We start from the raw sequence: 23,914 nt of genomic DNA, 5'->3' as shown, positions 1-23,914 counted from the left end.
CACTAGCAAATTTGACCAATTCTATGATTTTGGCCTAAAATTTTCAATTTCCTTGTCAAATTGTTTATTTTGTGCAAAAACACAGTAATGAAGCAACACAATTTCAGTGAAAATGTACAAGAATAGTTAAAAAAACAAAAGCATAAAGACTTGATGATGAACAATTAGTGCATTTTTGGGGTTTGCTATATAACGATGTTCTCATCTCTGTCCCGCGTGTCATGTAAAATGGAGTCTGTTTGGGGTCCTCGACGATCTTCATGTAACACTGGGGATGTTGCATCCTCCCTTTTGGTAAAAGGAAACACGAGTTACATTGTATGTTTCTTAAAGTCTCACTCAAAGCATCAAAACCACTTTGGCTGAAATGGTTACAGTGCAAGGAATCTCTCTCAATGAGAAACCTCTGATTGGAAGATTCCCCAGCGCAGGGGGGGAAGGGGAGGGCTTGCAAAGGCTTCAAACAAGAGATCTGCAAATTTTACATGCTGTTTTAAAGGAACACTAAAGGGTCAGGAACACAAACATGTAAACAGGTTTAAAACCACCATCTAGCCCCCCGACCCACCCCCTTGCCTCCCTAAATATAGTTAAAATATTACTTGACTTCAAGTCTGCAGCTGCTGCCTCTGCCCCTGATCTGCCTGCTGTCTGCTGACATCTTTAGAAGTAGTAGCCTGATCCAATCACAATGCTTCCCCATAGGATTGTCTGAGACTGTCAAGGAGGCAGATCTAGGCAGAGCCAGCACAAGTCTAACATGGCCCTGGTCAATCAGCATCTCCTCATAAAGATACATTGAAGCAATGCATCTCTATGAAGAAAGTTCAGTGTCTCCATGCAGGGGTGGAGACACTGAATGTCAGTCACACTGTGCAGCACTGCCCCCGGAAGCACCTCTAGCAGTCACCTGAGAGGTGGCCAGTGAAGTTATCACTAGGCTGTAATGTAAACATTGTATTTTCTATGGAAAAAAAACAGTGTTTACAGCAAAAAGCCTGAAGGTAATGATTCTACTCACCAGAACAAATTCAATAAGCTGTAGTTCTTCTGGTGATTATAGTGTCCCTTTAGGATAAACCACAATGAAAAAAATGCATCATTAAATGCATGCATGTTTTCATTGGGTGTATCTACTAAACTGTGATTTTTACGCATTTTTTTTTTTATTCAGGCAGTGGAGTGTCCCTTTAAATCTGGTTGCTGTTGGCATCGTCTACCTGGCTAATCCAATTATTGCTGTGTTAAAAATAATAGTGGGAGATAAATCCTTTTTAGTGATTTTTTTAAAATCTGAACATTGTCAGAGTTTTGACCTCATTCAATTTCAAACAGCAGCGTTAACATTAAATCCCAGGGAATCCACGACATGCAGGCTAGTTCACCAAACTCCAGACTGTGGGGAATTAAAATCCAAAAGGTAAAATTGGGGCTAAAATAGCCAAGGTGTGGCTATAGCCGAGTCAGAGAATTGTTCCAGATCGGCTACTTTATCCTGTGTTTTGTCATTTGGATTCTAGTTTGATAGAGCTCTACGTTTTTATTGAATAAACCCACAGAGATTCATTGTATTCCTGCTCACTGTCTAAAACCTCCCATCTCAGGTCCAAGGCTAGGTTTATCTAGTTCTAGATCCTCTTTTCCACTGACTGCTCCCTAAAAAAGGTTTGTAATAGTTGTAGGTATTTGTTTTAATAAAATCCCAAGTGTTTATGGCAAGGCACAAGCTGGCATATTATGTAAATCACTGAGTCCCATCATGCCTCGGCAAGGCACAAGCTGGCATATTATGTAAATCACTCTGAGTCTCACAATGCCTCGGTAAGATGGGACTCACAGTGGGACTAGCTGGTATATTATGTAAATCTCTCTGACTCCCATCATGCCTCGACAAGGCACAAGCTGGCATAATATGTAAATCCCATCAGGCCAAGGAGGGCATGGAAGGACAGCATTGTGAAAGAAGAGGTCAGAGTGCGCACAAGCAGTGGCCATACCTCCGCAGTGTTTCTTATCAGTGCTGCCAGTGTTTACTGGGGGAGGGGACATCAATTCACACATTTATAAACATCAACACTTAATTTTAAGTTAGTTTTATATCGTTTTTTGTGTGTGTGTGTGTGTGTGTGTGTATATAGATATATGTATGTATAAATAATAGATATTATCAGACCTTATTTCACTCCCTCGGTATTCTGGCCTTGGAACTTTCCTTTGTTTCTTTCTGTAGCGGAGAAAATAAATGACAATGGCCGCTATGAGGAGCAGCGCCAAGAGGACTCCTATGACGGCACCTGCTATAGCCCCGGAGTTCGAGGAGCCTGGAGAAAATAAAAGAAACATATTGAAATAAACTCTACTAATGATCCTGCTGTCAGAATAATCAAGCTCCTCCCATATTATCTGCACAGCCCCTCCCACACTGCATTCACAGCCCCTTCCATATTATCTGCACAGCCCCTCCCACACTGCATTCACAGCCCCTCCCACACTGCATTCACAGCCCCTCCCATACTGCATTCACAGCCCCTCCCATATTATCTGCACAGCCCCTCTCACACTGCATTCACAGCCCCTCCCACACTGCCCCTCCTATTTAACATACATAGCTCCTCCCTCACTGCCTGCACAGCCCCTCCCATTTTACCTGCGCAGCTCCTCCCACACTGCCTGCACAGCCCCTCCCATTTTGCCTTCACATCGTCCTATATTAATGTCACATACACAATCAAGCTTATTCACTAAAGTGAGAATTCAAAGTGAATTTCAAATTGAGGCCAAAATAGTCGCACTGAAATCAGAGCTGAAGCGGAATCCCCGCCCCCATTTACCTGCATAGCTCCTCTCACAGTGCCTGCACAGCCCCGCCCCCATTTACCTGCATGGTTCCCCAATATTTCCCATGTCTCCCGCTAATCTCCCCATTATTGTGCGGCTTGTCCTGTTGGTTTATCATTAGAATGTGCCAGGAGCAGTGCATCATGGGTGCTCACATACTATGGCGTCCTCTTTCTAGTTGCTATAGAAACGGACAGCTTGAAAATAAATTGTTATAACGGTGGTGTCAGTGACGGCTGACGCGGCATTCCTCCTCAATATTATGAGTTGATATCTGTCATTTCTTGTTGATTATTTTCCAACATGTCACTGGAAGACGGATCGTTTTCTTGTTGTGAAGCAGCGGACTGGCGTTCATTCCACGAAGCATTTATGTGAGGAATCGGGCAAAATGATCTCAGTAAAAACCCAATTCTAATCTAGTGTACTTTGTTTATATTAACACTCCAACGTCAGCCCTCCACCCCCCCATCATGCTCTGGGGTTACCGAGCCCGAGACACAATAAAAATCGATACTATGCGATCTAGCGCTAAGAGGCAGTATACATTTATCAGTCAATATCCCCAGAATACCTTTCTGCTCCAAAGGTTTGTTTTATATCAGACTTGTAACTGTCTCGTCCTCTGAGGGCCACATTAATGCTGCGCATAACAGTGTTAATTTTGTCGACTAACACATTTAGTCAAATTTTAAACTAGACTAAAGGGGCAAAAGAGACAGATAGAGGCTTTAACTAAACCCATTAGATTTTAGTCGTGCCGACTAAAATCTACTGGAGGTTAGTCGAGTAAAAGTAGTCTAAAACTAAAACAATTCTGATGACTAAAATACGACTAAAATTAAAATGGCTTTTTAGTCAAAAGACTATGACTAAAACTAAATTGAAATTTGCCGCCAAAATTAACACTGGCGCATAGATGACAATAAATATTACACACGCTCAATGAGGACGCCAATCACGCCACCTGTTATTAAAATGGTGGCAAGTTTTTAAATTGCTGCCAAAAGTAAAGTGGGCAAATTTCTAAACAGGAGCAATTACCATAGAAACCAATACGACAAGCAGCTATATTCCTTGTGTTTCTATGTCAATATAAATCTCTGATGCATTTTGCAGAGGATATACCGTGTGCAGTCCTGAGACTCACAGATGACTGACAGTTGTTATTTAATTTAGAATTATTTCATAAAGTAAGAATTGGCAGAAATTCAGAGTGAAGAAAGTGAATTTCAAATTTTAAGGCCAAAATTTTAGACTAGGTGGGCCGAATGGTTCTTATCTGCCATCACATTCTAAAATAGCCGAACAGGAAAACATTCTCCATGTCAGCTATGTTTCCAGTCAGCTCTTTGGTCTAAAGTTTGAAATCCACTTTAAATTTACTTTGTGTGAATAGCCCTGTTAGTGTGTAAAGTGTCTCTCACTTTGGTACATAGGATTTACTGAGCTGAATCTAATCTGTGCTTCGTATGCCGAACACCCTCTGTGTATGTTGAAAAAAAACGAAAGAATATTGAGATAGAAAACATACTTGTTACTGATATGCTGAGGTCGCACGTAGCTTGCCCGAGCTCGTTAGTTGCTGTGCACCTATAGCTGCCCGAGATTGACTGTGACAGGTTGGTGAGCAGGAGAGCCCCCGTTCTTTGGTCTAAATTAGAGAAATAAGAAAATACATCCATGAATTGTATGGATCAATCCTGCGTAAAACACAATGTAAACGGCAAAAATTATTCCATGAATTTCCTGACATTCCCCAAAGCTCATCCCTTCACCCTAAACCTACACGTAGATTTTGGATTTCTTACAGGAACCGGGTATTACAAGGTCCCAGTACATAAGGCACCTGCAAGAATTACCAGATTTATCTGTCACCTAAGGGTTGTACATTCATTGAATAGCTTTCCAGCAGAGGTGGTAGAGACTCATTCGTGAACACAATGTGGTGGAAACTTTAAAATGGGGGAAGGGCAGATCGGATGGGACGATTGGCTTCTAAATTCTCCCCCAAATCATTCTGCTAATCCCTAGGATAAAGACATCATGGAACACAAAGCAGGGGATATTCCAGGTGCTGTATTTGCTGGAGTGGATGCTATAGGCCAGGACTAGGCAACCTTCAGCACTCCAGATGATCTGGATTACATCTCTCCTGTAGTATGGCTGCAAGAGCATTATGAGAGATGCAGTCCACAACATGTGGAAAGCCGAAGGTGGCCTACCCCTGCAATGGACAATGCTTGACTGGTGTGTATACTAATGAACCAGTAAACATAGGAGGAGAACGTGTGTCCCCCATCTCTGACAATCACGGCTGTCATGGCGGGAGGATGTACTGCGCCTACCACTATCGTGCTTGCTCGACGTTCTCCATTGGAACGAGTGGCAGGCTCCCCTGCGGTCCCTCCATTCCTGTCAGGTTGCAGCTCTAAGGCTGCACTGAGAGTGTGGCAGTAACTCACATTGGTTTCTATGGGGACATGTCACCCGTGCTGGTATGACATCGTGCAGACGCGGGGTCTCTATGTGTCCATGTTCTGCTACTCACTCCCATTATTCCTGTCCCTTTCGATTGATTATTTTAATCAATTAAATCTAGCTTTAGAAACTTCGTACTTTCCATCATTCCAGGGAGTAAAGGCGTCTTAGATCCCACAAATATCCAGGAATATATTGGGGGAGGATTTCCCCCAGAGGAGCTGCATTGTAGGGTGACATCGCTGCCAGCAATGGGGCTCCCGGACATCTGACAACTTGGGGAGCCCGGCGGAGCTGAAAGCAGAAACAATTAGAGTTAGTGTAGTTCCAGGCGTCAGGGATTAGGAGTGGTTAATGAATAAACGGGGAAACAATGATATTTAATCCCTCAGGAACGCACCCTAAAAGTGGATCAATCAGCGAGAAGATTCTGTTGGCTTCTATGGTGATTGCTCCACTTTTAGCATATTACCCAGAGCTGCTCTATATACGCTGGGTCCACGTGTGATATTGTTAGAAATTAGATTGTAAATTTCTATTCTTTCTTTTACCTAATTTTCAATGAACGTAGGTTACAGACTGGGGTGGAGCATCAAAATCAAAATCATCCAAAGCTAGCCTTATATCAAACAAACCATAGCCTTCTATAAAAGATTACCTGAAACTAAATAAAAAATGACCACTAAAAAGATACAAAATGGCAAACAGATGAACAAAAGAAAAAAAGATGGAAAATAAACCAGAAAAACGCCTCTCCTTTTTCTCACCACGCCCCCCAGGTAACAAATCAAACCTGTCGGAATCCCTTTTGTTAGATAACCCACTAGATAGAGACACCAGTAAACAACAAAGTGAGGAAAATGAAGAACCGAGACTAGAAGGAAATGACGATGACAACTTACTCAAACATCTAGACATACAATTCAGGAAAATGAAAGAAGAGATTCAAGCAAATACTTTGGAGATTAAGAAAGAATTATTGACTCTTGGTTCACGAATTCAAGGTATTGAGGAAAAACTAGACCTGATGGAACATAGGGAAAAGGTCCTCCGGGAAGAATATACGGCACTAGAAAGCAAAATGATTGATATGGAGAACAAATTGATAGACCTGGAAGACAGGTCAAGAAGAAATAACCTAAGAATCAGAGGAATACCAGAACAAATAAACACAATAAATCTCGAATCATACGTAGAAGGTTTTATCAAACATCTGGAGGTTGATTGGGACTCCAAAAACCCTATGATGGATATGTATCATAGAGTGAATAAACCAAAAGGGGTCCCAGATCATCTGCCACGAGATGTAATGATATGCTGTGCCTCTTTTAAACTCAAGATACAAATATTAAGAGCAACAAGAGAGGGTAAATGTGCAAAGGTGTCTCTGAAAATATTTCAGGATCTGTCATGGCAAACCAGACACAAGAGGAAAACCTTTACAGGTAGCATCACTTTATTGAGAAACAACGATGTGAAATATTGATGGGGTTTCCCCACGAAAATCATTATACTACACGATGGTAGGTCTATTCCTTTTAACCAAGCAGAAGATCTAAAAAGCTGAATAACAGCAAAGAAAATTGGAAGTGGCACCAAAAATCCATCAACAAACAACAAGGCGATAGCAAATTAAAATAAGGAAAGGATGAAGGGAAAGGGAAAGAGGGAAGGGGAAAGAGGGAAGGGAAAAGGTGAGGAAAAGAAAGAAAGTGAAAGGGGGAAATTGGCATTAGTGAGATTTAACTCCTCGAATAGATAAAACGAATCAGAAAAGGCTTCGGAAACAAAAGAAATCAGGTTATTTATATATATATATACTTATATGTAGATTTAATTTTTTTTTAAAGGTGGATAACTAGTGAAATTAATATTACACAAAATGTAGACTAAACACAAGAAGAATAAACTATGATAAGGTGGATAGACGGGCACTCTCTTATACTAGAAATCACACAAACTATTGAATTAAAGAAAGATATCACAACGGTATGAAGGAAGGATGAATATAAAATATACACAGGGAATGAGTTAAGAAGGGCAAAAGAAAAAGAGAGTCTATTTTTTTAAAATCTTTTATTATTATATTTTATTTATTTATTTATTTATCTTTTTTTTTTTTTTTGTTCAACGATATACAGATGCCAAAAATTCGGCCCGACCAACTGAAACTGCATAATCAACCCATAACAGAAGTAGAGGTTAGTAAAGCAATAGAAAAGCCTAAAATAAAGAACGCTCCAGGCCCGGACGGCTTCACAGATACATTTTACAAATAAATGAAAGATCAGATGAAAGGAGAACTTACAAATATTTTTAACCACATAAAGGGTTCAGAAAGATGTGCTGGGGAGTGACTGAGAGTGAATATAGTTCCAATACCAAAAGTGGACAAAGACCCTGAACTAATAAGCAACTATAGATCTATTTTGATGATTAATACAGATATCAAAATACTATCCTCTATTCTTGCTGAAAGACTAAACATAGTAATACCACAACTAATTAATAACAACCAAGTAGGATTTATATCAGGGAGGTTCCCAATTAATAACCTAAGGAAAATCATAAACATACTAGAAGAAACAGAGACAACTGGAATCCCACTCTTGCTTTTATCATTAGACGCAGAAAAAGTGTTTGATAGGGTGGGATGGGGTTTCATGCGTCTGACCTTAAAAAAATTAAGCATCAATTTTCCAATACTACAGGCTATATTTGCCCTCTACGACTCACCATCAGCTAAAGTCATAGGGTCTGGATTTGTGTCACAATACTTTAATATTAAAAATGGGACAAGACAAGGGTGTCCTCTTTCCCCTTTACTATATATAATGGTGCTAGAACCTCTAGTGATTTTAATGAGACAAACCAGAAAATCAGAGGCTTTAAGGATCAGGTAGGACAATTGAAATTGAATATCTATGCAGACGATATTTTATTGACGATAGAATAATCAGAAACATCGGTCCCAGAATTACTGAAACAGATAGCTAAATACTCTAAAGTTTCAGGATATAAGATTAATTTAGACAAATCACTTTTCATAGCTAAAAATATGGATAAAATGTCTACCGATTTTCTTGTAAAATATATTGGGCTCCCGGGAAAAAAAGATAGGCTGAAATAGTTGGGTATAACTATAACTTCGAATCTAAAAGATCTAATAGAAGCCAACTTTTTACCTTTACAAAAACAAAGTAATAAAAACCTAAGGGATTGGAGAGGAATGGGATTCTCTTGGTCGGATAGAATCAATATATTAAAAGCATACATTTTACCAAAATGGCTGTACCTTTGGAGAATGATCCCTCTCAATTTTCCAGAAAACTGGCTATCGCTATTACATTCAGCTTTTCTAAATTATGTATTACCCACACTGTGCGCTGTATGTATTTCGGGGGTTATGGAGTATACTAACAGTATATATATTACCCACACTGTGTGCTGTATGTATTTAGTGGGTTATGGAGTATACTAACAGTATATATATTACCCACGCTGTGTGCTGTGTGCTGTATGTATTTAGTGGGTTATGGAGTATACTTACAGTATATATTATCCACACTGTGTGCTGTATGTATTTCGGGGTTTATGGAGTATACTAACAATATATATTACCCACACTGTGTGCTGTATGTAAAAAGATAAAACATTTTTCCAATGAACGTAACCTGATCTTACTCAGAACTGTAAGCTGGACAATCCCTGATCCGGTACCGGAGAAGTCAGGCGGGTTATTCACTTCGCACGCGTAAGATCCGTTATCGGACGCCCTGATATTGCTTAGCTGGATTGAGGCGTCCCCGCTGGTTGGAGGATTATGGACAATGGTCAGTCTATCAGCTTGGGATCCAGGTTTATAGGAGCCTCCGTTTGAATAATAATATATCTGAAATGTTACAGGATGAGCGGATCAGATATAAACACCTGCTACTCCAACAATTCAATGAGAGAAACTGTGCGTAATAAAATCACCCATCGTTAAACAAAGCATTTTCCTTGTGTGTAACACCCTCTCTCATTCTTACAGTATAGTGGAAATCACAAAAAAAACTCGCCGAACATAAAGAACATTTTTCCAGTTTATCTTTTGTGGCCTGAATTGGAAAATTTATTGTAAATGCACATTTTAATGAAACCCTCTGCATATATTTCTTATCTCGCATCACAAGTGTCCCTGTTTAGGAGGGTCAGACCCTATATTGTTCCCAAATCCCTCTGTCCCTCTTTTCTAGGAGCTCAATATTGTTGGTGTGTCTGAGTGTATAACAGAGCTCCACAGCAATAATACTCCCAGTAATGTGTCTGAGTGTATAACAGAGCCCCACAGCAATAATACTCCCAGTAATGTGTCTGAGTGTATAACAGAGCTCCACAGCAATAATACTCCCAGTAATGTGTCTGAGTGTATAACAGAGCTCCACAGCAATAATACTCCCAGTAATGTGTCTGAATGTATAACAGAGCTCCACGGCAATAATACTCCCAGTAATGTGTCTGAGTGTATAACAGAGCTCCACAGCAATAATACTACCTGTAATGTGTCTGAGGGTATAACAGAGCTCCACAGCAATAATACTCCCAGTAATGTGTCTGAGAGTGTAACAGAGCTCCATAGCAATAATACTCCCAGTAATGTGTCTGAATGTATAACAGAGCTCCACAGCAATAATACTCCCAGTAATGTGTCTGAGTGTATAACAGAGCCCCACAGCAATAATACTCCCAGTAATGTGTCTGAGTGTATAACAGAGTTCCACAGCAATAATTCTCCCAGTAATGTGTCTGAGTGTATAACAGAGCTCCACAGCAATAATACTCCCAGTAATGTGTCTGAATGTATAACAGAGCTCCACGGCAATACTACTCCCAGTAATGTGTCTGAGTGTATAACAGAGCTCCACAGCAATAATACTACCTGTAATGTGTCTGAGGGTATAACAGAGCTCCACAGCAATAATACTCCCAGTAATGTGTCTGAGAGTGTAACAGAGCTCCATAGCAATAATACTCCCAGTAATGTGTCTGAATGTATAACAGAGCTCCACAGCAATAATACTCCCAGTAATGTGTCTGAGTGTATAACAGAGCTCCACAGTAATAATACTCACAGTAATGTGTCTGAATTTATAACAGAGCTCCACAGCAATAATACTCCCAGTAATGTGCCTGAGTGTATAACAGAGCTCCACAGCAATAATACTCCCAGTAATGTGTCTGAATGTATAACAGAGCTCCACAGCAATAATACTCCCAGTAATGTGTCTGAGTGTATAACAGAGCTCCACAGTAATAATACTCACAGTAATGTGTCTGAATTTATAACAGAGCTCCACAGCAATAATACTCCCAGTAATGTGCCTGAGTGTATAACAGAGCTCCACAGCAATAATACTCCCAGTAATGTGTCTGAATGTATAACAGAGCTCCACAGCAATAATACTCCCAGTAATGTGTCTTAATGTATAACAGAGCTCCACAGCAATAATACTCCCAGTAATGTGTCTGAGTGTATAACAGAGCTCCACAGTAATAATACTCACAGTAATGTGTCTGAATTTATAACAGAGCTCCACAGCAATAATACTCCCAGTAATGTGCCTGAGTGTATAACAGAGCTCCACAGCAATAATACTCCCAGTAATGTGTCTGAATGTATAACAGAGCTCCACAGCAATAATACTCCCAGTAATGTGTCTGGATGTATAACAGAGCTCCACAGCAATAATACTCCCAGTAATGTGTCTGAGTGTATAACAGAGCTCCATAGCAATAATACTCCCAGTAATGTGTCTTTAGACTACAATAAATGTGTTTAGAAATCAGTCTGGAGGGGCGGGGCCTGACTACTGAACGGAGCGGTCGCAGGTTGCAGAGGCTCCCGAGCAAAGCGACAATACTGACCATATTAGCCTGAACCAAGACAGATTTAAGGTCCCTGGGGGCCACCTACTGATGGGGAAGCTCGAGACGAACCTGCAGACACCAAGCATGACGGGGTCCCGGACCGTGCGACCCACTAACCTCCTGAAGCCACGAGGCAAGGGCGCCATGGGAGAGACGGCCGCTCTCCCGCCGCCACGACCCTGGGTGGACCCTACACGGAGCCCCAGTCCCCCCCCCCCCTGGACCGGTGGGGGTTATCTCGGTCCGCTTAAGCATGACAGGTGGACTATCGGAGGCTGAAGGCAGAACGCTTGAGGGCAACACGGGGCCTAGCAACATGGCGCCTGCAGACCACGCTGCCGAGCCTGACCACACCCAGCCCCTGCACGAGCGCTTAGACCTTCTGTTCCGTTGTTTCTGGGCACGGTTGGAGCAGAGGAAAGCCCAACAATTTCTCACTTATTACAAGGTGGTGGAAAACGGAGGAGAGCATGTGGCAGGAAGGGCAGATCCCGGGCAAGGCAGACTCACACCAGCGGGCTGAGCGCCCTTCCAGGCGAGGGGTCACCAGGAGACTACCTCCAAGACACAAGCCACCTCGCAGGAGGGTTACCCGCCGCCGGCGGCGGAAGACCACCAGGACCCTCCGCTGCGCCCAAAATGGGAGAGACCCGGCCTCGAGCAGGATCCGAGTCTGTGGCCACAGGGTGTCGACCCCGCACGAGACCTGGAGCTGGGGAGCAGCCCCCCTCCGCACGCAAACCTCCCCCACACCACAACACCCACAACCGCTGCTCCAGGAGATGCCCAGTGACGGGGCTCCTGACGCTGAATCCCGGGACATTCCAGCACTGGGTATCGGATGAAGCACCCGATGCCGAGCCTTCCGGCAGACATGCCCTGCGAACGAACCGAGAGCATGTTACAGCTGAAGAGCGGTGAAGTGTACGCCTTGGGGGCCTTACACTTTGCCGATACCCTCACTTCTCCACTCCCCTGGCATTTTTTCTGTTTCTTTTTTTTTTGGCGACCCACACCCTGCTGGAGTTGGGTCCAATGTAGAAATGTGTGACCCAGTGACTTTCTGGACAATTTTTTGCGTATGCCTGTATTGATAGCATTGTTTCAGCGGATTGCCCCTACTGAGTGACGGTCCCTATAGTGTCTAACTAGCTTGACTCACGAGACTGTATGCATGTATAACCTAATATGTCCACTACTACTGTTAATATACTGTTACTTCATAGCTTGCTAAATACATGCCATGTCGGGTTTACTACATACTGCTCTGCTGAGTACTGTAAGCGTTTGCCGTAGCACCTACTATCGTACTAACATAAACCATTGCACAGGTGCAAGAGAAGCTTGTCTATTACAAAATGCTCGGCTCCTTACTCAATCACATATAACTCAACTCATATTATGTATATACCCTCTCTGGTAGAGCTTTGCTTTGTCTGGTTTAACACGTCTGCTCTTCATTATATGCTGACATTACTCGAAATACAATTGATTAGCAACAGGAGGCACTATACTGTATCTTGTAAAATGCACCGCCCTACCAGTTACACACTAAGCACTATTGAATTGTATAGATCGTTGGGCCCAGGCAGACCAGCAAGGTAACCTAATTTGCATGCCAGGCAGTCGGCACTAGCACTAGGCTTCGAGCCGATAGGGTTTTTCTTTAGCTCTAACAGATCAGCCTTTGCTCATGTCAAACAGCCTGTACGTTCCTGTATAACTGCTTATATTGATAAGGTCGCACCTGTCATATAGCATCTACTGTTAACCTGTTTAAATTGTGTTCCCGTTTACCGTCTCACAAAAACATAAAAATGAGGCAATACCACTCTGGAAATGTAATTCACACTGTTTTCGCTGTACTAATCCACTCGTATGACTACCCATGCATTTCCCTTTTTCTATTCTGTACCCCTCACGAATGCCTCAATAAAAGAAAGATTTACAAAAAAAAGAAATCAGTCTGTGTAAATAAAACATTGTTATAAATTACATTTTAGTTTTATAAATTGTTATAATTAAATCAGAGCAGCCCACCACTGCCCCCCTCTCCCACACCCAGAACAGCCCCGCCCCTGGTCACACCCCTAATATTAAAGTGTCCCTCTTTGTATGAAATATGACATTTTGGGGGTTCTGCACAAACTATGGCCAAGTGTTCATTATTGTCCTTCCATTTATTAAACATGGCTGTGTTTGATGTAACCGGTTGGTACCGGTTACTATGACATACCTGATTTCCGTTTGAGGGCAGAGTGTTTCCGGGAGCGAACTTCCATTGAACGTTAAAGTTGGTACCAACGGATGTGCTGTACGAGCAGGGGAGCGTGACGCTGGCGCCAGCTTTACCAACCACCACATTTTCTCGTATTGTGACGGTCACAGAATTCACAGGGTCTGGAAAACAGACGGTTTATAAGACTCTCAGGATCAGATATAAATAAGCCCCCAATATACGGGGTGCAGGGACCGCAAACGTCATGCCGCGGCAGCCTGAGTAGTACTGGAAGTTACGTAAAACAGTAAATACAGGCAGCAATTTATACATGGGTTATAAAGCAATGTGGCGATATGTCGTATGGAGTCTGAACCAGAAGGAAGGATGGTAGCTAAGTGATGCATTTAATTAAACATAACTGTTTATATTATTTACCTTATTTATTATCCTTCAAAATTGCATAATTTTAATTGCTATACTCCTCCTCCCGAGCTGTCAATCAGGCAGCGGGAATTCCATGGAAATCCAAACTTCACAGCAGATATTTTCTAGATCTGGCAGCCCATCACCCACTTAACCAGGAAGAGATTCCACCAATCAGTTTAATGGTAGAGTTTAATAAATAGATGTGCTCCTGTCCGAGTTACAGCCACTGCCCGTGTTACACCCTCTGTCCACGCTGCACCGACGGTCTGTATTTTAACCACTGTCCACATGACACCCTCTGTCCACGCTGCACCGACGGTCTGTATTATAACCACTGTCAACATGACACCCTCTGTCCACACTGTACCGATGGTCTGTATTATAACCACTGTCCGCATGACATCCTCTGTCCACGCTGCACCGACGGTCTGTATTATAACCACTGTCCACATGACACCCTCTGTCCACGCTGCACCGACGGTCTTTATTATAACCACTGTCCACATGACACCCTCTGTCCACACTGTACCAACGGTCTGTATTTTAACCACTGTCCACATGACACCCTCTGTCCACGCTGCACCGACGGTCTGTATTATAACCACTGTCCACATGACACCCTCTGTCCACGCTGCACCGACGGTCTGTATTATAACCACTGTCAACATGACACCCTCTGTCCACACTGTACCGATGGTCTGTATTATAACCACTGTCCACATGACACCCTCTGTCCACACTGTACCGACGGTCTGTATTATAACCACTGTCCACATGACACCCTCTGTCCACGCTGCACCGACGGTCTGTATTATAACCACTGTCCACATGACACCCTCTGTCCACGCTGCACCGACGGTCTGTATTATAACCACTGTCCACATGACACCCTCTGTCCACGCTGCACCGACGGTCTGTATTATAACCACTGTCCACATGACACCCTCTGTCCACGCTGCACCGACGGTCTGTATTATAACCACTGTCCGCATGACACCCTCTGTCCACGCTGCACCGACGGTCTGTATTATAACCACTGTCCACATGACACCCTCTGTCCACGCTGCACCAACGGTCTGTATTATAACCACTGTCCACATGACACCCTCTGTCCACGCTGCACCGACGGTCTGTATTATAACCCCTGTCCACATGACACCCTCTGTCTGTACTACACGTACTGTCCGTGCTGAACCCACTGTCTGTACTACACCCACTGTCCCTATGACACCCACTGTCAGGATCTTATTCTGACAAATAAGTTTTATGTTCGTTTATTTCTGTTCCTTTAAATCCAGTACCTGTTTCTCGCCTCTAGTGGCCTCCCTAGCCACTAGTCACTAGCCACTAGCCACTAGCCACCTCAGTCTCACACCTGCATAGCAGGAATCAAGTATGCTATAAAAGGCCACGCCCGACAAACCAAGTAGCCTTTACATTGAAGTTGAGGTTCATACTGAAAAGACTTCAGATCCTGGCTTCTGAAACAACCTTTGACTTACCTTCATTGCTTCCAACCTTATTTGCTACAGACCCTGGTCCATACAATCCTGGATTGCCTGCAACTCTGCTTTATCCTGCCACCTGGTTTACTTCCAACCCTGCTACGTACCATCCTGGATTGCCTGCAACTCTGCTTTATCCTGCCACCTGGTTTACTTCCAACCCTGCTACGTACCATCCTGGATTGCCTGCAACTCTGCTTTATCCTGCCAACCTGGTTTACTTCCAACCCTGCTCCATACCATCCTGGATTGCCTGCAACTCTGCTTTATCCTGCCAACCTGGTTTACTTCCAACCCTGCTCCATACCATCCTGGATTGCCTACAACTCTGCTTTATCCTGCCAGCCTGGTTTACTTCCAACCCTGCTCCATACCATCCTGGATTGCCTACAACTCTGCTTTATCCTGCCACCTGGTTTACTTCCAACCCTGCTCCATACCATCCTGGATTGCCTACAACTCTGCTTTATCCTGCCAACCTGGTTTACTTCCAACCCTGCTCCATACCATCCTGGATTGCCTACAACTCTGCTTTATCCTGCCAACCTGGTTTACTTCCAATCCTGCTCCATTCCATCCTGGATTTCCTACAACTCTGCTTTATCCTGCCAACCTGGTTTACTTCCAATCCTGCTCCATACCATCCTGGATTGCCTGCAACTCTGCTTTATCCTGCCAACCTGGTTTACTTCAAACCCTGCTCCATACCATCCTGCATTGCCTGCAACTCTGCTTTATCCTGCCAACCTGGTTTACTTCCAATCCTGGTCCATACCATCCTGGATTGCCTGCAACTCTGCTTTATCCTGCCACCTGGTTTACTTCCAACCCTGCTCCATACCATCCTGGATTGCCTACAACTCTGCTTTATCCTGCCAACCTGGTTTACTTCCAACCCTGCTCCATACCATCCTGGATTGCCTACAACTCTGCTTTATCCTGCCACCTGGTTTACTTCCAACCCTGCTCCATACCATCCTGGATTGCCTACAACTCTGCTTTATCCTGCCAACCTGGTTTACTTCCAACCCTGCTCCATACCATCCTGGATTGCCTACAACTCTGCTTTATCCTGCCAACCTGGTTTACTTCCAATCCTGCTCCATTCCATCCTGGATTTCCTACAACTCTGCTTTATCCTGCCAACCTGGTTTACTTCCAATCCTGCTCCATACCATCCTGGATTGCCTGCAACTCTGCTTTATCCTGCCAACCTGGTTTACTTCAAACCCTGCTCCATACCATCCTGCATTGCCTGCAACTCTGCTTTATCCTGCCAACCTGGTTTACTTCCAATCCTGGTCCATACCATCCTGGATTGCCTGCAACTCTGCTTTATCCTGCCAACCTGGTTTACTTCCAATCCTGCTCCATACCATCCTGCATTGCCTGCAACTCTGCTTTATCCTGCCAACCTGGTTTACTTCAAACCCTGCTCCATACCATCCTGCATTGCCTGCAACTCTGCTTTATCCTGCCAACCTGGTTTACTTCCAATCCTGCTCCATACCATCCTGCATTGCCTGCAACTCTGCTTTATCCTGCCACCTGGTTTACTTCCAACCCTGGTCCATACCATCCTGGATTGCCTGCAACTCTGCTTTATCCTGCCACCTGGTTTACTTCCAACCCTGGTCCATACCATCCTGGATTGCCTGCAACTCTGCTTTATCCTGCCAACCTGGTTTACTTCAAACCCTGCTCCATACCATCCTGGATTTCCTACAACTCTGCTTTATCCTGCCAACCTGGTTTACTTCCAACCTGCATAACCACTAACTGGACATTGCTGTTTACTCTTATTTAGAAGGTGTTATTTCCATACCCTAAAACCGTATTGTTCTTCTTATTTCGTATTATTTGCAACCCTGTTTATGATCTATATAGGGCATATTTCTCCCTTTCTGTCTCCTTGTTATACTGCTGATATGTCAAAACCTACAAATAAAACCTCTTTAGCTAACTCTGGCAATCGTCTCCTACCCGACCTGATCAAGAGCATGGCACCCACTATCTGTAGTAAACCCACTCTCCCTGTTGCACCCTCTGCCCGAGCTACGCCCACTGTCTGTTCGACACCCGCTGTCTCTACTACAACCACTGTCCATGCTGTAACCATTAGCCGTGCTTCACACACTGTCTGAGCTACAGCCCATGCTGCTCCCACTGTCCGTGCTGTAACCATTAGCCGTGCTTCACACACTGTCTGAGCTACACCCACAGCCCATGCTGCTCCCACTGTCCGTGCTGTAACTATTGTCCATACTGCACCCACTGTCCATGCTGCAACTATTGTCTATATTGCACCCACTGTCCGTGCTGTAACTATTGTCCATACTGCACCCACTGTCCGTGCTGTAACCATTATCCGTGCTTCACACACCGTCTGTGCCTCACCCTCTTTCTGAGCTACACCCACTGTCTCTACTACAACCACTGTCTGTGCTGCACCTTCTGTCCGAGCTGTAACCATTATCCGTGCTACACCCGCTGTCTATGTTCCACTCACTGTCACTGTCAGTGCAGCACCCACTGTCTGTGTTACACTCACTGCCACTGTCCGTGCTGCACCCACTGTCTGTGTTACACTCACTGTCACTGTCCGTGCTGCACCCACTGTCGGTGTTACACTCACTGCCTCTGTCCGTGCTGCACCCACTGTCTGTGTTACACTCACTGCCCCTGTCCGTGCTGCACCCACTGTCTGTGTTACACTCACTGCCCCTGTCCGTGCTGCACCCACTGTCTGTGTTACACTCACTGTCACTGTCCGTGCTTTATCCACTGTCTGTTTTACACTCACTGTCACTGTCCGTGCTGTATCCACTGTCTGTTTTACACCCACTGTGCGTACTGCACCCACTCTACTCCCAGCTCTGTCACAGCAGTAGAGGATTTATACTTCCTCCTCCTGTGATATGTGAATTTTACCCAAATTATCCGCAGACATGCTGGCGCTGGGTTGTGAACGCCACTACAGAGACTACGATGCTGAATATCTTCTTTATTTTGTAGCATTTTAATCTATTACACTCTGCATGGAGACACTCATCTTTCCTCATAGAGATGCATTGATTTCATTTATCTCTATGAGGAGATGCTAACTGGTGCAGTGTGGCATTTTGGTGTGCATGTGCAATAGCTTTTCAATGCTTTCCTATGTGAAAGCATTGGATTGGCTGAGATCATCAAGATTGATTATCCCAACCATGGAGGCGGGGCCAGACACAGCGAGACCGGCAAGACGTAGGATAAAAGTTGAGTAAAATCCCTTTGTTTATACGGCCCTAGTCACACCTGACTCCCTGTAATAACAGTAACATTATTAGAGTGACATAGTAATATTGTGACATATTAATATCGGAGTAATTTAGTAACATAGTGCTGATGTGATATATTAACAGTAATATTGTGACTTGTTTCGATTGTATTTAATCCAAACATTTTATAATATGTAGCAGTTCACACATTGTCATCTTCCCCGATACCCCATTAAAAGTTCTGAAAATCTCCTTTCTCCATGTATTATAACGTACGAGGTTCAGAAAACACGGCCTCTCTTAAATGTGTAATAGGATCTGGGAGACTTTGCTTGTTCAATATTTGCATTCCACATTCATTTACCAGAAGGAATAAATATAGTTTGCAAGACTTTATTCTGTTTGAGCGATCTCTCATCAACTTTGACACATTACATGGCATTTCAAGGAATTTAAATAGACAGAACTGGGAAACTGACAAAATGTTAATAATATGTTTTAAATCATGAAAATGTCAATGATATTGTTCATCTATCTAACCCCATGTCAATCCCTCATACAAAACAAACATATAGTAGAAATTTTACTTTTCTAGCACAACCGAAAAGCAAACTAAAAGTTTTAAACAATATTTTCTATTATTTTAACTAACAAACTTTGCAAGCCTGACAAAGTTTGCAAATTAGCTACGGTTCGCAGTGCCGCACTGTGTGTACTGCGTGCAAATACAGCATTTCTTTTTTTTTTTTTATAATTTTTTTATTGAGAAATTTTGTTTTTATAATACAAGACAGTTCAAAATGCATACATACAGTCATACATAGAACGTCCGATTGATATAAATAAGTCGACTTATGAATAAAGTGGATTCATATAAATATCACAATCAGACGAATGTGAAAAACATACAAAAAAAAAAAAATCTTTAAAGAACCAGGAAGTCATTAATATGATATAAACAAATGTCAGTAGCCAAATAGTAAAAAATAGAAAGGAATGTATCGGTGGAAGCAAACACGGATTTAAATACATATTGTCCATGAGTTATTTTCAAATGACCAGATAGATTTACATATACCATACTTCCAGTTAATCCACCTAATAGAATTTATAAGTTACCATAAAGTAAAGAGCAATTTTGAAGCCAAGTTGAATACCAGTCTCTTTTTTTTTTTTTTGAGACCGCTGAACAATTTTTGGCAATATCATTTTCCATTGTCAGTTTGAATTTCATTTGATTAATCAAAGAGATTTTCTGAAAAGAATTAGAGGATTTCCACTGTCTCGCGATGGTAATTTTAACTGCGATAAAGCAATGAATAGCTAAACAGATGTATTTACGTGATTTAAAGGGCCAATTCAAATGAAGAAGGGCCAAAGCTGGATTTTTATTTATATCGTTAAATGATACCTCATTGAGAGATATTTCAGAAAAAATATTAAATGCCCAGGCCCAAAGTGACTTAAGTGCTGGGCAAGCCCACCATATATGAATGTATGTACCAGAATAGGTACCACATCTCCAACAGGTAGAATCTTGGGAAGTGTACATTTTGGCCAATCTTGTCGGGGTGTAATACCATCCGTGGAGTAGCTTGAAGTGACACTCGGTCAGGTTTAGGCCATGAACAAATTTGTTTACAAGAATTATAGAGGAAAACCAGTCGTTTGGAGAAATCACTAGATTTAATTCATTCTCCCATGTTTTAACCAGTTTAGAAGGGAAGGTGTCTAAACCTTTGAAAAGCGAATTAGCAACAGAAATAACCTTGGGTACGGTTTGAAAACAAAATAAGGTTTGCAACTCCTTAGCCCAAGGAAAGGAAGATTGAATGACATGTTTCTGAATATAATGTTTAATACGAAGGTAAGTAAAGAATTATTTTGATGGTATATGTAAATTATCCACAATCTGTTGGAAGGGCAGAATATTATCACCCTGCATAATGTCCGATAGAGTTAATGTGTCTTTGTTAGCCCAGTGCCTCAATGGTAAATCCTCTAAATTATTTTCTAATATATTTAGTTTCCATGTTCTGGGAATTAGATGAGTAAAACCCCAAATTTTCTTAATTTCAGCCCATGTTTCCAGGGACTGAGCCAACGATATTAAACAATTAGGAAAGTCCCTAGAGAGCTTCCCAGGATCTGACCATACACAAGAATCAAGTCTAGAAGCATGAAGAGCTTCAGATTCCATATTATACCATGGCTCAGAAAAAAAATGTGGTTCTTGTAAAGTGTATATATGTCGGATAGTATTAGCATAATAAAGATTAGTAATATTTGGAAAATTAAGCCCTCCCTGAGACAATTTTTTTTAGAGATATTTTTTTTTACTTATTCTAGGCTTTTTATTTTTCCAGATAAATTTATTAATGGCAGATTGGATCATTACTAACCAAGCCTTAGGAATTTTAAGAGGGACCATAGAGAACAAGAATATTTTCTATTATTTTAACTAACAATCTTTGCAAGCCTGACAAAGTTTGCAAATTAGCTACGGTTCGCAGTGCCGCACTGTGCGTACTGCGTGCAAATACTGAATTTCTTAGTCCAAGTACGCATGGATGTGCCCGAGACATCACAGGAGAGTAAAACTGCCACCTGGCAGGGCCTGAGTCAGCTTGCTGGTTTGGGGGCCCATGTTCTAAAGTTATGTAGGGGTGGAGAATGGGATCAGACAAATTCACGGTTCCGGTGTCCCTGTCTAATCTCTGGGCTCTAGGCAGCCGCCTATAGTCCCCTCATTGTTAATCTTGCTCTGTGGTAAGCAATGCAATATAATTTATTGGGACAGAGGAACAAGGGACGGGCACATGCCAGAAAATGACAGTTCCTCTTTAATTTTTATAGAGAAACTCTTTACAATATGTTAGTGCGAACATTAAATACACAGACATTGAGATATCTACTAACATGCATAAGGCGATATTTTAACATATTGATTTATGTGTGATGTGAATGTCACAGCATTGTGATAATATTTTGCTAAACTGAAGAATTTCCACAATTTAGCTATTTATTCCAACATCTTGTAAGACGTTGTCACATCTTGCTGTTTAGTAAATAAATTAATTATCCCTACCATGTCTCCTATATTAAATATAATTCAGGAAATCACAGCTGTTTGGGGGTTTATTCCCAGAATTGGGCCGAGCAGACGAGGAAATGCAAGTTTTAGGACAAGTTAGCTGGAAACAATCTGTACGCTGGCAGTTTATTACGTTAAGTCGTCATAGATTGTACGCTGGTCTGGGCAGGGCCTTCTTCACCTCTAACTATCACCTTTCTATAATTGTAATGCGCTGCGGAATATGTTGGAGCTATATAAATGCAAACATTAATAATAAATTGTTTATTCTGCATGGGGGAGTGTATGAAGAAGAAAGTTTTATTAGTTGAAGATTTTCATGCTTATTACATTTATTTTCTCGACAAATATCTATTTAATTTCAACTCAGCATAGAAATACCCTTTATAATATCCTAAACAATCTAATATTGTTAAGCTTTAGAAAAAATGTTTAACCATTATATACCATTCCAATGCCAGCGAAAGGATAAAAACGTCATGAACAGCCCGCTGGCGAAAAGTAACGCTAATGTACTCGCTTTATATTAGTAATCCTTACCTTGGTGTAAAACGAGGCCAGTTATAACAAGAAGCAGGGATTTTAGGAGCATGTTCCGATCCTCCATGAACGCGCTGTGCTTCGGTCAGGGGTGTTGGTGGACTGAATGGTAGCACACGTTATCTTTCGTGTACATACAAACAGCTTTGTCCTAGTTCTGAGTCACTCTGATACGGAGAAACCTGACACGGTACGGGCTGGGCCCACTGACATTCTCCAAAAACTGCCTCTTTCATCCGGTCCTCTACACGCCGACGCTCTCCGTGAATCCGTTTAACCTATCCGTTGGAACTTCCACACTTTGTGGAATGTCGGCAAGATACAAATCAGGGCAGTTCACAGGGAATTAGTGGGAATTCACAGGGAATAGCAAATCCTCAGCCAAGCCAACCAAATCTGCAAATAAAAGAATTGGGGATTTCTATAACCTCAGGATTCCCCCGTCCCCTGTTTAGGGAATAAATCTACTTGTTTCAAAATGAATGTTTTTCAGATATGAATCAAATTGTGACAAACTGAGTCTGTTGGAGAGAAATCGCTTTATCCAACATTTAGGAAACATCACGAAAGTGACTTTCCCGGAGCATCGACCATTCTTTACACTGAATGAAAGGCCGGGAGTAAGCTAGACCCTCACTCAACTGAAAACTGTGTGATAGAAATTGGGCTAGCACAGACTGGGTATATATTCCATTAGTTAATGAGCACTTCGGCTACTAGTCATCATATCCTGGTCACCCACAAACAACCCAGGCTGCAGTTTGTGATGGCTTTACTGCTCCCACTGGAAGGCTATTCCAGGTATCTACTACCCTTTCTATATCACTGTTACTGCTTCCACTGGAAGGCCATTCTAGGTATCTACTACCCACTGTGACACCCACTGTCAGGATCTTATTCTGACAAATAAGTTTTATGTTTGTTTGTTTGTTTCTGTTCCTTTAAATCCAGTACCTGTTTCTCGCCTCTAGTGGCCTCACTAGCAACTATCCACCTCAGTCTCACACCTGCATAGCAGGAATTAAGTATGCTATAAAAGGCCACACCCTTTTTACATGGAAGTTGTTGCTGCTCCCACTGGAAGACTATTCCAGGTATCTACTACCCTTTCTATATCACTGTTACTGCTTCCACTGGAAGGCTATTCCAGGTATCTACTGCCCTTTCTATATCACTGTTACTGCTTCCACTGGAAGGCTATTCCAGGTATCTACTACCCTTTCTACATCACTGTTACTGCTGAGACTGGAAGGCTATTCCAGGTATCTACTACCCTTTCTATAACCCTGTTACTGCTCCCACTGGAAGGCTATTCCAGGTATCTACTACCCTTTCTATAACCCTGCTACTGCTCCCACTGGAAGGCTATTCCAGGTGTCTACTACCCTTTCTATAACCCTGTTACTGCTCCCACTGGAAGACTATTCCAGGTATCTACTACCCTTTCTATAACCCTGTTACTGCTCCCACTGGAAGGCTATTCCAGGTATCTTCTACCCTTTCTATATCCCTGTTACTGCTTCCACTGGAAGGTTATTCCAGGTATCTACTACCCTTTCTATAACCCTGTTACTGCTCCCACTGGAAGGCTATTCCAGGTATCTACTACTCTTTCTATAACCCTGTTACTGCTCCCACT

At 42.5% G+C, this 23,914-nt stretch overlaps 2 protein-coding genes across 2 annotated transcripts in view; one reads left to right on the top strand and one right to left on the bottom strand.

Annotated features, from left to right (window-relative positions):
* The window catches only part of NRGN (neurogranin), a 154,640-nt gene that overhangs the window by 61,761 nt on the left and 68,965 nt on the right, over positions 1-23,914 (top strand). The window lies entirely within an intron of this gene.
* On the bottom strand, positions 48-22,471 carry VSIG2 (V-set and immunoglobulin domain containing 2). Its single transcript, XM_063437225.1, has 7 exons — positions 22,276-22,471; positions 13,466-13,629; positions 9,004-9,211; positions 5,458-5,613; positions 4,373-4,492; positions 2,174-2,321; positions 48-288 (listed from the first exon to the last, which is right to left on the bottom strand). Exons 1-7 carry the CDS (start codon positions 22,340-22,342, stop codon positions 186-188), a joined length of 966 nt encoding a protein of 321 aa, XP_063293295.1. The 5' UTR covers positions 22,343-22,471; the 3' UTR covers positions 48-185.

This window comes from Pelobates fuscus, chromosome 11 (genome assembly GCF_036172605.1).
Source record: "Pelobates fuscus isolate aPelFus1 chromosome 11, aPelFus1.pri, whole genome shotgun sequence".
NCBI classification, from domain to species: Eukaryota; Metazoa; Chordata; class Amphibia; order Anura; family Pelobatidae; genus Pelobates; species Pelobates fuscus.
The sequence above is the reverse complement of the archived record's forward strand: the minus strand, read 5'-3'. Positions and strand labels throughout refer to the sequence as shown.